This window comes from Heliangelus exortis, chromosome 1, assembly GCF_036169615.1.
Source record: "Heliangelus exortis chromosome 1, bHelExo1.hap1, whole genome shotgun sequence".
Lineage (NCBI taxonomy): Eukaryota > Metazoa > Chordata > Aves > Apodiformes > Trochilidae > Heliangelus > Heliangelus exortis.
The window spans coordinates 157472356-157495479 of NC_092422.1; the positions used below are offsets into that span (position 1 = coordinate 157472356).

At 43.6% G+C, this 23124-nt stretch overlaps 1 protein-coding gene across 4 annotated transcripts in view; it reads left to right on the plus strand.

Moving 5' to 3' along the window:
• PRR5 (proline rich 5) overlaps positions 1 to 22734 on the plus strand; it is a 92842-nt gene extending 70108 nt beyond the window's left edge. For all 4 annotated transcript variants that reach the window (XM_071733284.1, XM_071733285.1, XM_071733286.1 and 1 more), the window contains 2 exons: positions 17763 to 17901; positions 21389 to 22734. In XM_071733284.1, the coding sequence (XP_071589385.1) occupies positions 17763 to 17901; positions 21389 to 21939 (690 nt within the window). In that variant the 3' untranslated portion in view covers positions 21940 to 22734. The remainder of the gene's footprint in view (positions 1 to 17762; positions 17902 to 21388) is intronic.
• Positions 22735 to 23124: the final 390 nt, after the last annotated feature.

The following is a 23124-nucleotide window of genomic DNA, read 5'->3' on the forward strand; positions in this document are numbered from 1 at the left end:
CTTGAATTAGACTATCCCTATAGACCCTATAATTTTATTGAGTAAGAGGGAGAAGGTTTTACCTAATTACATTAGCTTGTACAAATGTCTTTTGTGGATCCTTTTGGGCCAATAAACTAAAACTGGCATAAAAGATAGTATAGAAATTTTGACTATTGAAAAAGTCTGAGCAGGAAATATTCCCGCAGTTAAAGAATCCCTTGAGACAGGGTGCTTTAATTCTGTAATTCATGGGCTGTCTACAGGGGGAACATAAGAAAGTTAATCTAAGCTACCTTCTAAAGAAGATTAATTAAACCTCATTAAAACTTTGTATGGGCACTCATTATGAGAATTAAAGGAGTAGGGAGGAGGTGAATTAAATTAATGGCACTTCACAATTCTACATCAGAGGCCTAAGCACAATTTATCTAAATAGCTCTCTCTTCTTAATTCAGTGAATATTTTTTAATTTTTCTGGATGTCCCCAGGTAGATAAAACCACTGAGGAGTCACAGCTGCTGAATTGCCCAGGGCTGTACAGCAGGGGCTCCCCCAGAGGTTGAAGTAACTTCTCAGTAGTCATGGCCAGCCACAGACCTGTGAGCCATCCTAGGTGCCACCAGCACCATGGGTGGTGTCCCTAAGCAATGGCAGTGGTGGCATCTGGCATCTGCTGGATTTCAGAGGCTCATGTGCTCTTTCTCCTCTTCCTCCTTGAGCCATTCCTACCACGTACAGAGGGCTCTGTAATGCTGCAGCACGCTTCATTTTGAACACTGGTGCCTCCTGGTAGCACAGCTTCTTCCATCATCTTGCTGTCTGCTTTGGCTTAGTCACTTTTTCCCATATGTTGCCTTCTGACTCTTCTCCTTCCCCAGCTCTTACTTTTTCCTACAGGGCAAAGGGAGGAATTCGGAGGGGGAAGTAGCTGACAGTCTGATGGTCACCTGGAGGACAGCTGGAAGCTCATCTTTGCAGGCAGCTTTCTCTGATCTCTTTCCCCCCTCCTGTCTTCAATTATGCCCATAAACCAGGTCGAGACCTGTGAGCAGCTGGTTGCAGAGAGCCAGAACACGGAGCAGTAGGGAGATGATGCCTGATGAGCACCTCTCAGTGATGTCCAAACTGCTGAGTCCTCCTGAAGGCAGCAGGGACCTGAGCGAGTCACAGAGAGCCAGGCTGCAGCTGGTGGAAATGCAGATGCCGTGAAGCTCTGTTTGCTGTGTAGGCAGTGGAAGCTGGAGCTGGTTTCAGTCTCTGGCTGTCAGCCAGCTGCCCATTTAGTTTGGGGACAGATGGGGGCAGGGACAGCACTCCCTACCCTGGAAAGGGATCTCTCCCCGCAGCAGGCACTGCGCAGTTTGCCCACGCTGTTGTGAAGGGCAACTTTGCGGAAAAGTCCCCTATAATTAGAGAGGAGTGAAATTAATCGTTTCCTGTACGAATTGTTTGGAAGCAACCCTGGCAGCTGTGTGCTCTCCATCTGGAGTGATTTCTCCTGGGGTTTTGGTGTTCGCCTGTTTCTCTGTCTATGCTATAGAATTGTATTATTATGGGAAGATATGTTTCTATTGAAGTCGACAGGGTGACTAAACCAAATTATATCAAATGTCCTAGCCTCTGCCTTCTCCTCAGAAGATATACTGAGAAGGGAAAGAGTTGTGAAGGGTATGAAAGGAAGTTCCTGCTTTGCAATGGCACTCAGCCCCTCTGCCCAAACCTCTCATATCCCAGCCTGTGGTTGCTTGCACCAGAGCCAGCAACCTGTGGGGACAGCATGTACTAGGCTGGTGGCGCCAAAAAAAAACAAACCAAACTACTCAACCCTCTGTGTATTGCAGTCTGCAAAAGATAGGGGAGTGACTGAATTAGAAGTCTCTTGGAGGCATCCTTTCTCCCATAGTGAGTGGACAGGGTTAATTGTCTTCTATCAGTAATTTCACAGTCTTCCCTTGAGCTCTGCTTTGGTTGCAGAAGAAACAAACAGGCAGCACAGTGATGTGCAACATGTACTGTGAAATTCATTAATTTGCCACTACCCAATTATTGCAGGCAATTAAAAGGGAAACAGTTACTCATGTGACTGAGCAGGGTTCAGGCTGCATTCTTTGATTTAAACCATTACTTCTCTGGAACCTTTGGTTGTTTCCAGCTTACTGCCAGGTGGTTGCAGCAAAACTGCTGCAGCACCAGGTGAGACTATGAGAAAGTCTCTGCCTGCAAGTCAAGCATGTAGGCAGCTGCATCTCAGTTTTCTGGAAGAAAGAGGGTGAGAGCTGTGGTAGGGCAAGCCGAGGGTGTGGGGAGGAGCCAGGAGGGCTCCAGACTCATGTGCCCTTCAAAATGGACCCAGAAGCCTCTGGTTTGAAGTCATTAGGCAGCCGGTGCTCTGTGATCTAAATGTGAAGCAAAAAGCAAGTGTGTTGCAATCAAGAAGGAAAAGCCGTTGTTTAACTCTGGCTGAAATATGTCAGAAAGGCATTTTGCAAAATACAGCTGTTGCAATCAGAGTGTCTCTGACATAAAACCAATTAATTTCTTATTCTTGAGCAGCCAAGGCTGTCAGCTGCTTGTTACTGGCTGCTGTGTAGCTTCAAGCCTCCTTTTTGGGTAGTGTGGATTGACAAGAGCTTTAATGCACTGGTCACTGTATAAACACAATCAAAATACCATCTCTGCACTGAAGTTCATGCAGCCTGATGCAAGACCCAGTAGGTGTATCTGGACAGACAAATACTAGAAGTGATTTTATAACAGATAGTGTTGGCTTTAGTGGTCCAGATGTCCTCTAGAGACTAAGGGCAATGTGATCCTTGTCCTCTGATTGTAGGATGCCTGCTAAGTTTCAAGAAAAAAAAGTAAATCCCTCATTCCTCCTGTATCATTCACGAGCCTTTCTTGTGGTTTCCTTGTTCAGTTGAAGAGAACAAAACCTTGGAAGAAACAGTGGGGAATTTCCATTGTTTCTTAAAATATCACATTAGGACATACATTCAGACAATATGAAGCTAATCCAGCTCTACTAAAACCTGTACATAGTAGAGGAAGAATTGGACAGTAGTTTTGTCTTAGGAGTTTTAGAATGTGCTTATATATTTAGCAGTGTTGTTAACAATTATAACAGAAGCAGGAGAAGGCTTGCTCTGTGGGGGTTATGATGTTATGTGAATTAAAGTATCAGCCAGCTTAGAGGGGATGGGAGTAGAAATTTAAAAATACTATAATTTCAGTAGTGGGTGATATCAGCAAGTGGATTTGGGCATGTGTTGATTTCATCCACACAGGTTTCCATTATATAGAGACCTACCATGGTTGTGGCAAAACCTGAGTGCTGCTGAATTTTTCTAGCACGTGGAGTTGCCAATGTGTGTGTCCCTGATGGGTGGTGGGGATGAAGGAGGGAAGCTCATCCCTTTAGAGCCACTTCTATGATCCTATTCCTAATCCCTGTTCTGTTTGTATGGGGGGAGTACACAGCTCAGTGCTCTCTGGCTGTCAGTTCAGATTTTGTGTGCTTTTATTTCTTCATTTCCTTTTTATCCTCCACACTTGGAGTTGCTGAGGGAGCATTTCTTCTCTAGATCCAATCAGTTACTTACTAAGTATTTTGAATAGATGAAGACTTTCTTACTGAAATTGAATTATTCAGTAGAAATGTGTTGCTTTCAGCAAAGTTTTTTCTGTAAGCCAGGAGGGCTGCTGCGGGCCTGGGCTACCAGGCATCTGAGCTCTGGAACGTCTGTGTTCTGGGACTGATGGAAGCTCAGCTTCCTTGTGCAAGAGGATAACTACAAAGGACTCTCTCAGGAATGTGCTGCTTAGTTTCCAACACCAGTGGGTTACTCTGTGCCTGCACAAGCAGCAGGCTGATGGCAAGTAGCTGTCCTGAGTGGCTGGTTGCCCAAGCAGACAGCTGCCAACTGGTGGTGCTGAACCATGCACCTTCCTTCTTAAGCCAAGATGGGTAGGTGATCTGGAGGTGATTTGCAGCCTTCTGGCTCACAGAGATGAGTTGGTCATGGTGAAAATTATGCCACTACCATGAGTAGCAAAAATTTTAAAAATCCAGAAGGCACAGCTGACACATCTGCTCAGTCCATTCAGGTGTAGTTCAGAAAGGAAGAAAATTTGTGGAGTAGATTCAGTCACCTCCAAAGGATGAAGCAGCGTGGAGGGTGCTAGGGGGTGGATGTTCATTAATGATTTTAAAAGAGAGTGTGCAGTATCAGAAATCCTCACAAGTAGGTAACAGCAGCCAAGTTAATGTTTGCAGCTCTTCAAAAGCATTTCTTGGATGTGTCTTCAAAAGAGCCTGGGTGCACTGAGGGAGGGCTCTGCCATCCTTTTTTCAGTTTGAGTAACCATCTAAAAATAAATGCAAGATGGATTTTCTTGTAATAAATGTTAAATGAGAAAACACTCAGAGCTGAGGCTAGGTAAAAGACTTGAATGCTCAGAGTTAAAAGCCATCAATTCCCCAGCAAGGTTAGATGAGCTTAATGTGTATAGATCAGCAAGAACTTCAGGAGAGAGACTAAAAAGAAATTAGAAGCTTTATTCTCTTGGACGTTAAACGTCACATCTAATTATTTGGTAATTCACAGCCCCATCTTTGCATGGGGCTGCACATGCACTTCTGTGCACACGTGTTTGCCCATGACTGTAATGTGGCAGTGACAAAGCATTTGTAAATGCAGATAAACTCCAGCTCAGATTTATTTTATGAACAGCTTTTCACAGACACTCACCTCTGCACAGACTCACTTGGTTTGTTTCAAAGTCATATTAGCTTATTTGACTGGGATGATTGTGGCTCTCATCTGTGCCCAGGGGAGTCACTTAACCAGGAATCAGACAACCTCTAGCCCTAAAACTGAAAGGCAGAAATGCTTAACCTTATTTTTGGTGGATCTTTATTAGCAAACTGGCAGTTCAGCTTCTTCAGGATCCTAACCACTCTATTTAAAGCCTCAAAGTAACTTCCTTTCTTCTAATAATTTCGTATTTTTTACTTATCTTCAGTCTTCATCTTCTGCTTTGTCTTTCGCAGTCCCATACAAAAAGTTTAATAACAGTTTAAAGAAAGATTGGAGTTATGTGGGTCAGGGGAAGACTAGCCTGTTCTTAGTATTTGATCTGTTCTGGAAAGAAAAATCCTATTGCTGTCTTTCTGCAGCTGAGCCATTTGAAAAACTCTAACCAGCTGAATGCAAACCATGTCTGGGGGTTTTGTCTTCCTTATCTTTTGTCTGTATCTCAGTGCCACCAATGAAAGGAAGAGAGAGAGACAGAGCAGCTTCTCATGCTGACATTGACATAACTTGGCACTTTCTGGAGATGAAAGTGAATATGACAAGATCTTTATTTCTGAGGCAGTCACAGGGATCTGAAGTGTTCACTTCTGTCAGTGCTGCAGTGGCAAGCTTCTCTGCCTCTCCCTCCCGTGATCATTCCTGTTGCTATGAGAAAAGCAAGAGGCAGAGATGAGACAAGATACAAGTTAACCCTTCAAATATTCTAGCCTTTGCCAGTATGCTAGTGGCTTAGGATGAAGTGAGGAAAAAATAATGTGAGGGAACACTGCTGGGGGCTCATACTAATACAGACCATCATGAATTGTGTGGCTGCATCTAATACAGACCATCATGAATTGTGTGGCTGCATCTGTCTAACAAACACAAAAAGGGCACCAGTGCCTAGAAATGGACGTGTAACACATCGGGTACAGCCTCCAATGACTGTAAACCAGTATAAAATTATTAACCAGAGGTTATTCTGACTTAAAGCAATTGAGAATTTGATGTACAAGTCCTAGTTTTCAGTTTTCCTCCTGCCATGATATTTACCTGTTTGTGAACACATGTGGCATAGTATTAGATGTTTACTGAAGATTAGTCCTATATGAATTCCTAGCTCCCTCCACTGGGCTGAGATAGCCCTCCAAGGGGGGAAACTGCTTTCTGCCAGCTCATTCCAGTCTGCAAAGCTATGGCCTCCATTTCTACCCAGCCCAGGAACATTTCCTTGTTCTGCCTTTGGATTGATGCAGGGAAACCCCCTGGAGGAAAAGAGCACACAGAGTTTAAGTGCATCAGGTGCAGCTTAGTCAACACAGGCTTGGACAAAGCAAAATTTAGTCCCTGCTTGAGGCAGTTTTGATCCTGTTTCGAGACTGTTTCCTAAAGGCTAAAAAATGTCTGAGTTGTCTGCTTGGGATGAAAGTGGGATGAATCATCAGGGAAACCCAGGAGGAAGTACCTGAAATTTTCTATGCTGACAAGCGCAGACAGGTGAACTCGTAGCAGAAAGATTAAACTCCCAGTCCTTGACCCCGTTCTGTTCCCAGTAAGTTTGATGTAGGGCATTTCTTTTTACCCAGGTGTCTCTTCAGAATGGATCAAATGATCCTGTAGTCCCTCTCAGTCAGTGACTTCCCAGAGTTTAATTCAGTGTTTTTAAGGAACTTGAAGCTCTCAGATGGAGAGTCCTCCAGCAGTGCTGAGCCCCACTGAAAGTAGTAGAATGATGTGAACTGGCAGCATGCCCTTGTTTCAAAGCAGGCTAGTGGTATCCTGGGCTTCAATAGATAAGGTATCATCAGCAGGTCTAGGGACATGATCTTTCCACTCTCCTAAGCACTTGTGAGGCCACACCTGGGGTGGCGTGTCCAGTCCTGGGCTCCCCAGTATGAGAAGACATACTGGAGAGAGTTCAACAAAAGATCAAGAAGATGATAAAGGAACAGGAGTATCTCTCATGTAAGGAAAGGCTGAGAGAGCTAGGACTGTTCAGCCTTGAGAGGCTAATATTTATACATTTCTGAAGGAAGTGAAGCCACTCTGTTTTCGTTGGTGCTCAGTGACAAGACCAGAAGCAATAAGCACAAACTGAAATACAGGAGTATCTATCTGTGCATAAGGAAACACTGTTTTACTGTGAGGGTGACTGAGCACTGGCAGTTGCCCAAAGAGGTGGTGGAATCTCCATCCTTGAAGATAGTCAAAAGCAGTCTGGACATGGTCCTGGGAAGCTGGCCCTTGTTGGACCAAGTGACTCCAGAAATCTCTTCCAACCCCAGCCATTCTGTGATTCTGTGAACATTAGGATTTCACCAGTGTTAAGTGAAAAAATTCATCAGTCTCTCCATGTCTTAATTGTTTTCCACCCTTTATTCACCCTTACTGGGTTGGGCTGGACTGCCAGCTCATGTCACCCATCACAGTTAGACTTGAACTGCAGTTAACATTCAGGGTTAAGCTAAATAATTTTTGCCAACAGTTCTGTCCTTCCCTATCATACCGCAGAAGGGTTCGGTATCGGACTCTCTCACCTCCTGAATAGGAAAGCTGCAACTACACAAGGAAAGCACCTAGTGAAAGTACCAAAGAAGTCCATCCTCTCCCCTGTTCAAAGGACTCAGTAGTTTGGCTCATTTTCTTATTTCTGGAAACTAGTTATCGTATCAATTATTGACCATTTTCATCTTGTTGGTTAAATAATTTCTAGTGCAGGTTGTTTTTGCTTAAAGGCTGTTGCCAAGTCCCGTGTGGCAAGTTTTTACATCACTATTTGCCAGAAGCACCAACATATTCTACAAGAAGCCCCACACTGAGCATGCCCTATTTCCTTGTTTTTTCCTGTACACTTTTTTCAGCTATCACTGTTAAAAATAAGATCTTCAAGATAGTTGACTTTTATTCTGACACTGCATGGCTAATTCTACTCAATGTGTTACCTTTAGTGTTGAGATTGCAAAGGCTGAGAAAAATCTGCTGTCATATATGGTACTTCCATGCATTCACTCATGGGTTTGCATTTAGTCTGTGTGTAAATGGAGGCCAGATGCTGCTTCACAAATTCCATGTGTGTAATACTGGAGAATTCACTACACAGGGAACAAAGTGAGTGGGCAATTTAGGGTTAGAGAGCCCAATATCTCCACCTACTTGGGCTTCCTGATTTTGTGTTGGGGCCCAGGGAGTTTCAGCAGGGAATGTAAGAGCAAGATCTTTGAGTTTTTCAGTAGAGCATTGTGCACATCTGCTGAAGATGAAGTAAATGTGTCCAGGAGACACCCACAATATTGTTCTGCATTGCAGTAAGAGCAGCAGCTGTGACCAGCTGGACACAGGAGGACACCCTCAGATGTTTGAGCAACAGTTGCTGCTTCAAGAGCTGCTGTGGTCTCCTTTGGGCTTGCTCAACAAAAACACCATTGTGCATTAGAGAAAAGAAAAATTCTGCACATCTGGGGACCACTGCTGAAGCCTCTTCTCAAACATGTAAACCATAACATAACTTCACTGCCCTAGGTTTGTGTGTGAGTGTGAGCATCACAGGAACAGTGAAAATTAGACGATTAGGCATTAGATGGTATGAAGTATGTGCATGTGTATTTATTCAAAGTAATCATAGAATATGCTGCGTTGGGAGGGATTCATCAGAATCATCAAGCCCAACTGCTGCTTCTATGTATGGCAGCTCCAGAATCACACCAAGGGCCTGAGAGCATCTTCCAAATGCTTCTTGAACTCAGGCTTGCTGTGACCACTTCCCTCAGGAGCTTGTTCCACTGCTCAACCTCTGGGTGAAAAACATGTTCTTGATATCTAACCTAGACCTCCCTTGATTCAGCTTCTTACCATTTCCCCAAGTCCTGTTGTTGGTCACAGGAGTGAAGAAATCTGTACCAGCCCCATCTCTTCCCCTCATGAAGAAGCCATATACTGCAATGAGGTCACCCCTTGGCCTCCTTTCTCCAAGCTGTACAATCCAAGTGACCTCAGCCCCTTCTCCTAAGTCATCCTTTCCAGACCCTTCACCATTGTTGTTACTCGCCTTTGGACATTAAAATGGAGAGGTTCAGACCTAATGCAGGATGTGACCCATAACATACCTGGGAGCACATGTGCTGCTGCCAGTGGTGGGCATGGCAAGGACTGGTGGCCCCTTTGTCCCCAGTTCCTCCTATCAGTGATTTTTGTGCCTGCTTGGAGTCCGGGTCGCTCCGTGTTGTTCAAGTTTTAGAAGGTTAGATATGATGCAATGGAAAGTGCTACGTGCACCAAAGCAGGATAACAGGTAGTCATGACCTGTAAGGGCACTGGTTTCCAGATGTCTTTACAAGCAAGGCTGCTGCTACCACTTTGGCTAAAATAAGAAGCAGAACTTGCTGTTTATGTGGTCACCAGGGTGTGAGCTGCAGTCTGCACACCCTTATCAATTCTTCACCAGCAGTGTTGGCTGAGTAATGTATGTTTTCACTATAGATATTATTCTCTGTCTGCCTTGTGGTATGTCTTGTGACTTTTAATTTCAGTGTTCCCTGGGAGTAGTCGGGCAACCATTATTAGGCAGTATTTGTCAGATTGTAGCCACTGCACGTGTTTCTTTCAGTCATATTGATCTGACTGGTTGCCAGTTAAAGGAATCAAATTTCTTGATGTGTTTTTCTGTCTTACAAGGAATCTGCTGCTTTTAAGCACAAAGTAGTTTTGGTTTTTAGGTGTTTTCCTGTGTGCTAAAGATGGGGCAGTACATGAGGCCAGGACCTTGCTTTGCCTTTGGGCTTGACAGTGTGAAGGCTTCCTGCAGTATGTTTCTTTTCATGTAGCAGAAGGTCAGGACTGCTTCAGCAGTAGGTCAGCATGGATTTTTGTTGGTAGACCAGGGTGAAAGCCAACCTTTAAAGACTCCCCAACAGACCCAGGATGAGGATGCCCCAGCAGAGTGAGGCTCAGAGCGTGTTACTTGGCCATGAGCTGAGCTGTACACCAGCTGCTTCCTGTGTGAGACTTTGCTCATCTGTGCTATCAAGTCACCGAGAGTAACAATTGCTGAAATGGCTTCATTAAATCTTCCAGAAGTCTGGCTTCTACTCATTTTCTTGAGTTCAGAAGTCCATTACCCAGAATCTGGCTTGCAGCTGTTCCTGCTTGGGGTCTGCTGTGGAAGAGCTGCTCCTGCATCAGGCACCAAGTGTGCTGGGCTTCCCTCTGTGCTGTGTCCTTGGCCTCCTTACTTTGCCACCCTGACCCAGGGGAAGACAGATCTTATGCATTTTTAAAAATTTTACTCTATTTTATTTTTCATTTAAGAGCTATCCTACAGTTTGCTAGTGGAAATAAGAGGTGTTCTTCTATACCAGCACTTACTCATGTTAACAACCTGACCAGCTGAAAGCATTAAAGCTAAAATTGAGTGCTACATCATTTAATCACTGACCAGTGTACACTTTGGCACATCTGTAGTTGCAGGTGGGGGTGAAGTAGTTCTCACAATTGTATCCAATTGTTGGGGTACACTTAGACACTGGGGATATCTTTTCATAGATAATTTATTACGTAACTGGTCCTATAATACTCTGTGCTAAAGAGGGAAGTGAAAAGAAACTGAGTGAAACAATTTCTGGATGTTAATAGCGGTAGGTGCTATTTTAGTCAGAACTGGAAACTGTAAAGGACTTTTTATAGGTACTCAGTAAAACACTGAGTTACTGCTGGTCAGTTAAGAACAGTTTGCTGTTTAACAGTAGTTTTTGGTTGTTTTGGAGACGGATGAGTGAGGAGTTACCTGGGGCAATGTGTGGTTGTCAGCCCAGAACTGAAGCAGCCTGCAGTAAAGATGAATACAGGGAGGCTCACATAGCAGAGGAGCTCTGCAGATGACAAGGGACTTGCCCAGGGCATGGAAATGGAGCTCAGAATGGATGTGGGCATTACAAAACAGCAGATGTCAAAGGGACAAAGCAAAGGGTTAAAATAAAAAGAGTCAAGCATTAGAGAGTGCTGGCCACTTGGAGGTACAGCTAAGACACTGAAGTAGAATAATACAAGCCAAATATCAACGAGAAGCATCCAGGAGAAGCAGGTTGCAAAAAGAACAGCCAGCAGCTAGGTTTATTTCCAGCCTCTTGGCATGCATGAAATATCCCTTTCAGGTATGCCTGAGAGCCAGAGGATGTGACAGTTTTAGCTGTAGCTCTTTTGTCTCCAGCTGCTGTGATTTATGAGCTCAATTCTCTGGGCTGGTGTCTCACCTGCCATCAAGAGGGTGAGGCATTGCAGGATTTTTTTGGGTAAGTCCTCTTTCTGTCAATGTAACCCACCAGTTCTCAAGATTTCAAGACATTTGAATGAAGTAGTGAATATACCATTCTCCTGCAACTGGCTGCTCTGTCCAGCAGGACTACTTGAGAAGTAAATTTCATCATGGTGCTGTGCTTGCAAGCACTTGTGAGTGGGCTGTAATTCATGGAGTAACTGGGCAGAAACTGATGCAGCTTGCATCATAGCCCAGGAGCAGGCTCTGCTCCTAGGACTGTAATTTGTTGTTAGGTTTTTCTCTGAAGTAGTGAGGATTTGCCACATCTCGGCTCCCTAATAAAGGTAAAAAAAGAGATGTGCAGCTTCACATCTCAGTTTTGGGGTAAGAAGCAAGAGGTATAAGCAGCAAACAGTGCCCCAAACCAATTCCCTTTCAGCCATGTGCCAGGGTTTCACAAACCAGGTCTTTTCTATACGATGTCCAGCGTCTGCTCACAGGAGCCTGGGAAGCCTAAATCTCTGTGTCCTAAGTTAGCTGGGCTGTCTTATGAGACATACTGGCCCATCAGCAGCCTAAATACTTCTTCATGGCTGTGACTGTCTCAAGGGATTGCTTTCTGTCTGGTTTTTGTTACCAGAGTCTGAGGAAGTGAAGTAGCCAACACCAGATGAAAAGCAGTAGGAGGCAGATGATTAATTTATGGATTCCTTTGGCACTCACAACCTGCAAGCCTCCTCAACAGGCAGGCTTGGTGCAGTCAGGTTTATGGTAATTTCAGAGCATTTGTTTGAGAGTGCTGATATTATCTGGTTACATGTTAGGTGGGGTTTTTTTAACCAAAAGGTTTTCAGCTATAGTGATGAATACGAAGATGGAGCCAGAGCCTTGGCAGGTATGCATGGGGACAGAGGCTGCAGTCAGGTTGACATCTTAGACTGAGTTGGATCTGTGGCAGCTCGACCTGCCTGTGTGTCACTGTCACTTTTCGCTGCTTATAGAGAGAAGAGCAGGGTGTTTATGAATTAATATAATAGGATAAAGAAACGGAGAGTTGTATTTGTGGTTATTTCATTGCCATAGTACAGTAGAGAAAGGATTTTGATATTTTTTAAATACAAATCGTGGCAAATGGTATGAAAGTAGGAATTCAGGTTTCTGCCAGTTTTGCAAGTCATGTAGCCTTTGCTTAGATACCATGTTGAAAATGGTTTAGTAATATTTTTTGTTAAAACATACATTCATTAATTTTTTTTCAAAGCAATCCATCTTTGTTGTACAGCATGCAAAATATTAAAGTGATAAACTTCAGCCTCAGGCAGGTTTTAAGCTTGTGTTTGAGGCAGACTCCTTGAAAAAGGAGGCTGTGGCCTTACGTGGGATTACAAAACCTCCAGCTATTCTGAACATATCTGTTTATTTGTAGTGCCAAAGAAGAATTTATTCTTTCCTCCATGCTTTCGTAAGAAGCCCTTGTGACCTTTAAAAGCTCAGTAGGAGTTTGTGGTTGAGTTATGGAATTAACAGGGAAGGAAACCTGAGCAGTTCAGTGCATCTGTTCTCACTGCAATGACTTATGGTTTTGACTCATGGGGTTTTGTTCCCAAGCACAAGGAATTTTTTATACTGGCATCTAAATTGAGTGCAGCAATGCAGGGCATGCACGTGGCTAGAGCTGTAGTTCTGCAGACCAGGCAGTAACTTCATAAGGTTACCTGTACCTTTACCTCAATAGTCTTGTGGGAGTATGGCCCTTCTGGGAGCACTTAGAGATTTATGTATCAAAACTAGTAGTGCAGAGGGTCCTTTTAATGCTTTTGAACTATTCTATACAATTCTCCATTTCTAAATTATGTAATTACAGGTCAATGAAGTAAGGAACTTGGATACTGTGTTACATGCAGATATATATCTCTGTTGTTTATGCTGACTGTAGACCTTTTCCATTTGCAATGGTGTTCACATATTCTGGACTCATATTCTGATTATCCCTGCCTTGAGAGTAGGATAGACTCTTGTCATAATATTACATTATGATCCTTTCAAAGATAACGAGATGTCTCTTGCTGCATTTCAAAACAGTGTGAGCAAGATGAGGATTTGATCCATCAGCTGCACTGTTACAGAAGCACTAAGGTACTTGCAGCTATTTGATGTTGAGCTATTTTGGCCCTCAGTTGAGAAATAAATAGGCCCTTTGAAATTCCTTTGAAAAGAATTTAATAAATACATCTCACCCTTGCAGAGAAGCATGAAACTCTGCTTCTAAAACAAAATTGAGTTCATTAAGGATCATCGTTATCTTTTAAAAAGAAGGGTTTGCATGTCTGCAGAGCAAGTATTGCATTAAAGATTAGGGTAGAGTCTCTGTTCTACTGATAAGGCTCCAAGTTTTCTTTTTTCCTCCAAATTACGATTTAGCTTCCTACAAGTTTTTTATTTTTATTTTTAATTTTATTGGAGATTTTTAAGTCTCACCATCAGTTTTTCAGAAACTGTTGTGGCACAGATAGTCCCAGGCTAGCTTTGTTCTAAAGCTAATTTTGCCTTTGTAGACACAATCATCTACAAATTTGGGAAAGGGTCTGAAAAGGACTTTATATATCTTTAAGTATATACGGATATCTATGTAGGTAGCAGTATATATGTCTATGCAGGTATATCTATATTTATATATAGATGTAGAAAGCCTGCTTTAGAAAGCTAAAGCAAAAGAGAAGCTTCCCCTGGTCTGCTGAAGCTGATCTGCTCTAGGATGTGTCCATGATTCCCCTTGGAGGTCACCTCTCCTTGCCCACCCCATCCCCATTCAGTGCTGAATTACAGTACCCTCTAAAGTGAGGTTTGCACACTGCTGTGGTAACAAGAATTAGCAGGTCAGTCACCATTCCAGACCCCCTCTCTAACCCATCTATGCTGTATACTAACAGCAGGGAAGCAGAAATAGCTGGGACTCTGCACCCAGGGCCATGGGCTCTGCTGGCTTCTGCAGCCCCAGTTGCTGTGGGATTGCTCCTGTTGCCCTGAGCCCTGCTCCTGGCTGGCTCAGAGGCACTGGTGTCAGAGCAGCCCCCTCTCTGGCTGTCCTTCAGCTTCACCACACCCAGGGTTCCCTAAAGAAACAAACTGGAAGAATTGCAGAATTGGAAGGCCCCACTTTCTCCATAGGGTTGTGGGGCACCTCTGCTGCTGTTACTGTCTTTGGTATATCTCAGCTAACCTGCTGTGTGCTGATGTATGAACCTGCAGCTCCCTTCTGCCTGGGCCATGATCTTAAAAGCTCATGAAGAGGAGCAGAGGCTGCCTAGCATCCCATAACTCAATCTTTGATAGCCTACAGCCTGGACTCCAGGGATAGGACTCTTTCAGCAGTGTCATAGTGATAGAGCTGCAGCAAGGACCAGCTGGCTCTAAAGGAGGGGACATGGAGTGACAGCAGCATTGTGCTGCTCTGCCCCTGGGCAGGGGCTTTGGCCAAGCAGAGGTGGAACCAGCTTGCTCTGAGCTTGCAGACACTCCTCTGGGCCACTTGTGCTGGGGAAATTCATAAATAAGTGACGGTATTGTTGAGGTCATGTAGAAAGTTAAGGTTTGGAAACTGAGGTTGTCCTTGCTGAATATTGGCATGTATTTGCATTTGGTTAAATAGAAGCCTGGAGGATGTTCGTCACTGAATAACACAGTTGAAAGAAATTCAAGAAAAACACTCTTTTATATGTTCAGGACATGATCTGCAGCCTGTTGTGCTCCTGCTCTCACAGAAGCTCCACACTGAAAAAAAAAATATTTAAGGGAACTGCCCCATTCAGCACCTGCAGGAAAGCCTGGAACAATGGCCAGCACAGGAAGGATATCACAAGTGGATACGGCACATTTGTGCCAAGGTGCAGAGCAGAAGAGAAGTCACCATCACTCCAGAGGATGCCAGATGTTTTCTGACTTTTCAGTATGTTTTGAAAAGCATCCTGTGGATGATCACAGAGCTGAGGAAGACAACTTATGACAGGCTGTGTTAAAACTGGGTGGTTTTACACTCTACAGGTGGTAATTTGTCACCTTTTCCTTTCAAAGGTGGGAACTAAAAGAGGGTGAAGTCAAAAGGGAAATGAGCAGTGCTCTTGTGAGAGCAGGAGTGAAGGCTGAGGGCAAGACTGAAGAAGCAGCTAATGCAAGTGTTTAGGTAGTTAGGATTTTGGGAGAAGAGGGTGTTTCTCAGGAGCAGTGAGCTAACAGGCTCTCCAGGTACAGCAACCATTGGGCAGCAGTGGTGAGGGAGATCTGAAATCTGTGCCCCAGCACAGCTGCTCCTCAGCCCCATGATGGGGAGGTGCTGCAGCCTCTGTCCTCTCAGCTCACCCCAGGAGCATACCTCAACAAAGCAGAGCTTCTGGAAGCCTCCTTATATCTCTGCCAGAGCAGCAGTCAAGGCAGAATGCAACTCAGGCTTTTCATAGAACCACAGAAAGTTAGAGGTTGGAAGGCACCTCCAAAGATCATCAAGTCCAACCCCCCTGCCAGAGCAGGGTCACCTACAGCAGGTCACACAGGAACACATCCAGGTGGGCTTTGAACATCTCCAGGGAAGGAGACTCCACAACCTCCGTGGACAGCCTGTGCCAGTGCTCTGTCACCCTCACAGTGAAAAAATTCTTCCTTATATTTATACAGAGCAAAGCTTTTGAGGTGTTCATCAGGGAAAGAGGAGTGTGTAGCAGAACAGATAACCAAGAGGAGACCAAAAGAACTTTTCAGGCATGTAGGAAATCAGATGCTGTGGGGCAAGAACACTTGTCAACTCATAAAGTGCCATGGTTCTGCTAGTGATGTATTTTGTAGGCAGCATGCTACTAGTGAATTACTGGGTTTCATTTTCCACAGTTAATAGTTAGCTACCCTCCTTCACAAGAATCAAAAATACTTAAATGGCAGAAAATTAAATCAAGCCTTACCACAAAGTCTGGGCATGAGCAAGGCTAAAATATCAGTGGCTTTTGCCACTGGTTTTATATATTATGCTTAGGAGACCAGGTCCAGAGGTAATTGGAGTGGGAGCCTGGAGCAGTGCCAGCAGGTTATGAGCTTGATGCAGTTGTAAATACGTAGTAAGGTAGCAGACATTGTGCTCTTCTGGGAGCTGAAACATATTGGCCAAATTCCAGCAAGGCAGGAAGGGAAACCCCAGAGCACATCATAATATGAGAATTCAGACTTCCTCCTGTTATTTGAAACATTTTCTCTGATATAGGTGAAAAAACAACTTGGAAAAAACACATACACCTTCACTAAGTCTTCTGAATTACTCCCATATTATTTTTGTCTGGTTAAAATTTGTTGAGTAGCTGTGGGATCATTCTGCTGGTTCCTTGGCATTTGCAAGCTTTCAGATGCACTGCATAATCCCTGTTGTTCATATTTGTATTTGTGACTTTCCCAAAGTTTTATCAGATACAGCACATCTCCAGAGGTTGTTATTTATTATTTAAACTCCACTGACTTGGAATCCAAATTCTGTCTATTCTCTGTTGGCCATTATTTATTGTTCATTCATAAAGTTTTATCAAGAAACACCAGGTGGCATTCAGGCAGCACAGCAGCCAGGAGGTGAAGTAAGTCCTTGGCATGGCAGGCTGAGAGTCACCTGCAGATATTCATTGTTTGGTGAATCATTCTGAGGAGCAGAGATATCCTGAACATCATGATCCTTCCACATACTGAAAGAAATGTTGCAGTTCTGCTCATTTGATCTGCATATTGCTCTCTGGAAGCTTTCCTCCCAGCATGTTGTTTTTACAGTAATTCAGGGACATATAATATGAAATCCAGAATTCTGTTACATTCCAGCAAACTTCTTGCTGAGTGTGACATTTAGGTTCTGAAGTCTACAAAAAGATATGTTAAACACAGGGCCACATAGCAACACACCAAACTGCAAGAGGAATCCTACTCATAAGAATACAGGGCTCTGCTCAGGCAACACAGGAGCACACATGCTGCAGCTGTAAGTGGAAGAGAGACTGCATCTCCATAAGGTTTTCCTGCCACCTCTGCAGCTTTATACACCTGTTTATGGTTGTATATGTGCAGAGGCAATAGCTAAGGGCAAAAGATTCTGCCTGTGGGTGAATCTTACCACGCAAGTTATAATGTGACTTTTGTCTGGATGATGGCAGGTGCCAGGGAGGGCATGAGGAAAGAGATCCAAACTTTGTCACTAGAAATACTTGCTGTTCAAAATATCCTGGAAGCAGGATTTCCGTGAGTCTTAGTTTCACCTTTCTCTTAGCCCTGTTGGTATTGCTTAGGTGGCAGTGACACCTAGTGGTACCAGCCTCTAGTGCAGGACTCAGTGGTCGTGCATTGAGGAAATCAGAGTAAGATTGCAATAGCAAGAAGTCCAAGGTTACTTTTCTTCACAGACCACATCCTCCATCCTCCCTGTCTGCATTTGCACTAAGCAGGTTGTACATTTCTGGATTTAAATATCCTGGAAGTAGCTACTGCCTCTCTCTGGGCATTAGAGCAGCATCTGTATGGTGAGGCTCTCAGGTTTGGCTCACATCCCTCAGCTTTACAGTAAGAGGAATCAACTGCAGTAACAAAGCACTATCACATCTTGTTGCACCTTTGCTATTGTAACTTAGTGAAAATGCTTGTTGCCTTCATGCTTGCCCCAGAGAGCAAGCAAAGCTTGTGGTTGGAGGGGACAGTGTTCACCTTGAATATTTTCTCTCTTTCAGGGGGTTCATGAGTCGAAAGGTGTGACTGAAGATTATTTGAAACTGGAATCCCTGATCCAGAAAGTTGTTTCTCCTTACTTGGGCACATATGGTCTGTATTCCAGTGATGGACCCTTCACACACTCTTCCTGTATCTTGGGTAAGAATAACAGAGGCTCGTTGTGACACAACACAAAGGATTTCACCAAAACTTTGATGCACACAGGACCAGGGCCACATGAGAGGAGACTGCCAGTGCTAATGCAACACAATCAGGTTCCTTTCCTAAGGCCACACACTTTGCAGTCTGCAAAGTCACAGTGAAAGTTGCCAGTGGTAGATGAAAACATCATCATAAACGTGCTCATTAATAGATCCATGATTCTAGAGTGTGTTTAGCATTCCCATTCTGCCTCTTAACAAGAGAACTTTAACACGGGGGATGTTTTACGGACAGTGAGAGGAAGAAGAAAGAAGCTGTTTCTAGAGTGCTTGTTCATTAGTGCACAAAGGTCACACAAGGCTGCTTAAAGCAGGGAAGAGAGTAGGAATTTGTCATAGAGAAGAGTAAGCTGTAAGCCTTAAACAAAAGTTTTCTGCAGAGTGGAAATTAATAAGCTGCTCTCCCTCCAGCTGGAGGTAAGAAAAACATAGGAGAGCACACATAGCAATGGATATTCAGATTACATGGATGGGAAAATAATATCACATAAATTGCCTTTGGAAGCTGTTGAGCCTTCACTGCTAGAGGCACTTTATACATCACATACACAAGCATGCACAAAGAGCAAGGTGGGTAAGCATGGCCCTGCCTGGTGGCAGAGGCTGGGTGACTCTCTTGTGTCCCTTCCAGCTTATTGTCTATGATTCTTTGAGCTCTGAAGCACTCAGTGACTTCCATGAAGGTCTTTGGAATGTCCTATTTAATCATGAAATCTGTTGAAAATGCAAGGGGAATACTGCCAGTGCAAATCAAAACGAAAATGTAACAGTACCTGAATATTTTAATGTTAATACTGTGATAGCCTGCTTGAATAGATAAAATAAAGGGGGAATTAAGTTCAACTGCATGTTTTCTATGCAGCCAGTTTAATCTGTTCACTTGTCACAAATGGCCAGTAAGGTAGTTGATTTTTCCCTGGAAGCTGAATGGAAAAATGGTTTTATTGCAGTAGATGTTTAAGAAACAAATCAGTTTCATCTGAATAAATGGAGGCCAGTTATTCCTGGAAAATGGTTCAGGATTATTACTTCATATTCATTGCTTGCCATTAAAAGGCCACAAGCATTTAGATGGCACCCCAGACTCATGTATTCTGAATACAAGTTTCTGTATGTTACGACAGAAGATACGTGCACAAAGAGAATAAAACTCCAGTGAAGTGGGTTGTTAGAAAATAAGTTTTTTATTATATAACTGCAGAAGATCGGGAGGTTTTGGTGGACTGGACACTCCCCCTTGCTGCAGTTTGTGGCAGTACCCCTGAACACATCCTACTGTAGTCAGTGAATTGGATCCAGGGGAGCTGAGTGCATAAGTCTCTGCTGTTTTTAAACTAATGCATCTAGTTCTGTCCAGCTATCTTGCTAGAATGGTTTAAAGTGTGCCATATTTTCTGTGGGACTGGTAAGGCCACTGGCTTGTTTTCTTCCCTGTCTGGCTTTCCCCTTTAGCCACACCTTGGTGTGACCAAAAAAGCCAAACTTCCTGAGGCAGAGCAGTTCCAGGGACCCTTTTCTGTTTGCCAGGTCAAACTCTTAGCAAACAGAAAGTCAGAAAGTGAACTTTGCTCAGTTGATTTCACTACTGAGGCAGAAACCACTGCAAAAGAATTTGCACTTTCAAAAGTGCACTTTTTGAAAATTTTGAAATTCACTTTTAAAAAGTGCACTACACTTTCTATCTAAAGTATAGAAACTGTTGGGTTTTTTCATTATTACAGCATGTAATTGGGATTTGTGTTCAGGTAAGCACGTAACTATACATAACTATAATTTTAGAAGAGACTGGTATCTGTAAAGGAAGTGGCATGGTTTGGAGGGGATGACATCCATATTTAAAGCAGATAATTTATATGTAGTGGCTGTGGTTGACTTCCAGGGTGTAATTCAGTTCCATTCTCCAGCTGTGCCCCTTTCACAGAGATCCCAAAATGAGAGTAGCAGGAAAAAAGCTTCAGAAATGAGAGCTGTGTGCCCTACACTTGGCTACAACAAACCCATACAACACTACAGGCCTGGGGAAGAGTGGTTGGAGAGCTGCTCTGCAGAAAGGGACCTCGGGGTGTTGGTCAACACCTGACTGAATGTGAACCAGCAGTGTGCCCAGGTGGCCAACAGCATCCTGGCCTGAGGGTGACTACCATGATTAGGGAAGTGATTGCCAGCACAGGTCAGGCCACACCTTGAGTACTGTGGGAGGAACATTGGGCTGCTGGATTGTGTCCAAAAAAAGAGCAGCAAAGCCAGTGAAGGGTCTGGAAAACAAGCCTTAGGAGGAGTTGGTAAGAGAACTGAGGCTGTTTAGTTTGGATAGGAGGAGGCCAAGGGGAGACCTCATCGCTCTACAACTACCTGAAGGGAGGTTGTAGCAAGGGCCTCAGTCATAACTGGGATAGGACAAAGGGAAATGGCTTCAAGTTGCACCAGGGGAAATATAGGTTGGATGTCAGGAAAAACTTCTTTACAGAAAAGGTTATTAAGCACTGGAATGAGCTGCCCAAGGATGTGGTGGAGTTACTATCTCCATCTCCAGAGGTGCTTAAAAGTCATAGAGATACAGTACTTTGTACAGTGGGCTGGAAGAGCTAGGTTAGTAGAGTTAGATTAAAGGTTGAACTGGATAATTTTACAGATCTTTTCCAACCTGAATGATTCTATATTTCTGCTATTCACATCATTTTTTTTTCCTTCCCCCACCACAAGTGATTCAGAGCAATAGAATTTGCAAAACGTTTACACGATGATAGATCTCCTTGCTGACTTGCTGCCACCTGCTGCTCATTCTTAGGAAAGAGCCCACTTGGTTAATGGTATTATTCATACAATCACTGCTGGATTCAGTGCGAGTTTGTTCCTCAAAACCTTGCTAAGAGCACTGTCCTCCAGCTGGCATTTCCAAACACTCTTGGTGCTCTCTGCTTGTGCTGTCTCCAAATGATGCTTTGAATCTAAGTTTTTTTCAGATTTATCAGTATGACTGCTTCTCTTAATCTTTGTGCCTCAAAATTGAAGTCACCTGATTTTCCCAAGAGGGTGGAAATAAGCTAGATTTCAACTACTAGAAATTAGCAATGACCTTTATAGCCTGAACAAGAACAGAATTGCACTTCCTGTTCTTGTCTAAAGGAACTACTTGCAGTGGCATATCAGGCTCCCACAGCTGTTTTACTCCAGCTGCTGAAGATTTATGCAAATAATGGCACTTCAGCTATTATTTGTACAGTTTGGGGTCTTCAATATGCTAAAGAAATTTAGGAAATCTGAATCCTGTGGCTTTGTAAAACCAGCAAAACGTATTCTTTTAAAAATTTCTGCCGTTCAAAAAAAGCGCATAAATAGACTTTTCTTTTGAGCACTTTTCATTATTAGTACCACGAAAACGGGAGGTTTTGTAGATATGACTCTGGGTCTTTCTCTGTTCACAGAGAAGCGGTTCTTCAGGCGCTCAAAATCAGGTGACATCCTGGCCAAGAACCCCGTGGTGCGATCAAAAAGCTACAACAATCCCCTGCTGACGCCGGTAGCCGAGTACGAAACCGAGGGCATGGCTGCCAACGGAACAGGCATCCGAAGGCACTCTGTTTCAGAAATGACCTCCTGCCTGGAGCTACAGGGGTACTCCAACCTCACCACCATCATGGACAACGGTTCCAAGAGCTCCATGACGGCCCCAAAAAGCTCGCTGTCAGGAGAGCAGGAGAGGCCCAGCCCCGGGTCAGTCCAGTGCTCTGGAAAACTCAGCACAGTGGAGCAACAGAAAGGACTCTTCCACTCGATGGACGACCCACGTAGGTCTTTTGAGCTGGACAGGGACCCTTCCTTAATTCCAGTACCCTCTTCCAGCCCCGAGAACATAGTGGATCAGATTTTGGAGTCAATTGACTCTGATTCTGAGGGTATTTTTATTGATTTTGGCCGAGGCTGTTCGAATTCATCAGCATACAATGTGGACGTGAACAGACAGAGCATCATGTGAAGGACACTGGGAGACAAACCTTGCGTTTTAATATTATGTATGAAAGTTACTAATGTGTTGAATTGGACCAACTGTGGGCAAGTTATATTTGTCTAGGGCAGAACCTCTGTTGTTGGCCATCACAACTGTACTGAAGTGCACAGAAATCTGCTGTGAAGGGAAAGAAGCTTCAGCAACTTCTTCCTGTCCCTGTCACTCTGTCAGATTTCCTGTCGTCTTCACAAACTTCTTAGGGGTTCACAAGTTGATGAGAGTCTTGGAAAATGCTATTAGTGCAGCTGGCAGTGTTCATTCAGTAAAACAGCCTAGCAGAAAGTTGTGTGCACTTTTAATTTTCTCAAGAGATTCCTGTGGACGTCAGGTTGTTCTCTGAATTGTAACACCTCAGCCAGAGTGCAAAAAAAAATCCTTTTAAAAAACCAAAAAAACCTAGAAGATGTGAGCCTTTGCGCCACTTTATTCTAAGTTATAAAGAAGTGTCTTTTAATCTTGTACATCTTGTATGTGCTTCCTTGCCTAATGGTAAGAGTTCTTGAAGAAAGGCAAATAAGCAGAAATGTGCCACCTGATGTAATGCAATGCCTGATGTCTCATGTTTCACAGCCAATACCTTATGTTTGTGAGAGAGTTGTCTTGAAACTGGCTTTTAAGGCCTTGTGAATTTACTTTGAATGTGGCACTTCCAAAAAATCAATGCACTGTCAACTCCTGGAGCATCCACTGTATGGAGAGATTCCAGCAGAACTCAATTTACTTGTTTTCTAAATAAATAAAAGTATGACCTCTTGATGGAAATCCTTATTATATATTTATGTTCTTAAGAAATACAGTAATGCATATACTGTCAATTATGTCTTGATATCTGGGGACTGAGCCTTGCAGCTCTTCTCATCCTGAGAACTGGTACAGCACTTGCACATGCTGAGCACTGGATCCTCCCTCACAGTAACTTGGTGATGTAAGAGCTGTGTCAGTGGTTTTAAAGATGATTGATGCATGTGATATTAATGTATACTAGAAATCCTGATGCCTGATAGATTTTTTATCTGATGGTTTTACAGTGAAGAAAGAGTCACTCTCTTCACTACTTTACACTACTCCAGTCACTCTCTTCTAGGGATCACCTTTGGAAGAAGTCAGTCAGTAACTCCTGAGATGCTTAGCAGTGACTGGTCATCAGTTTGG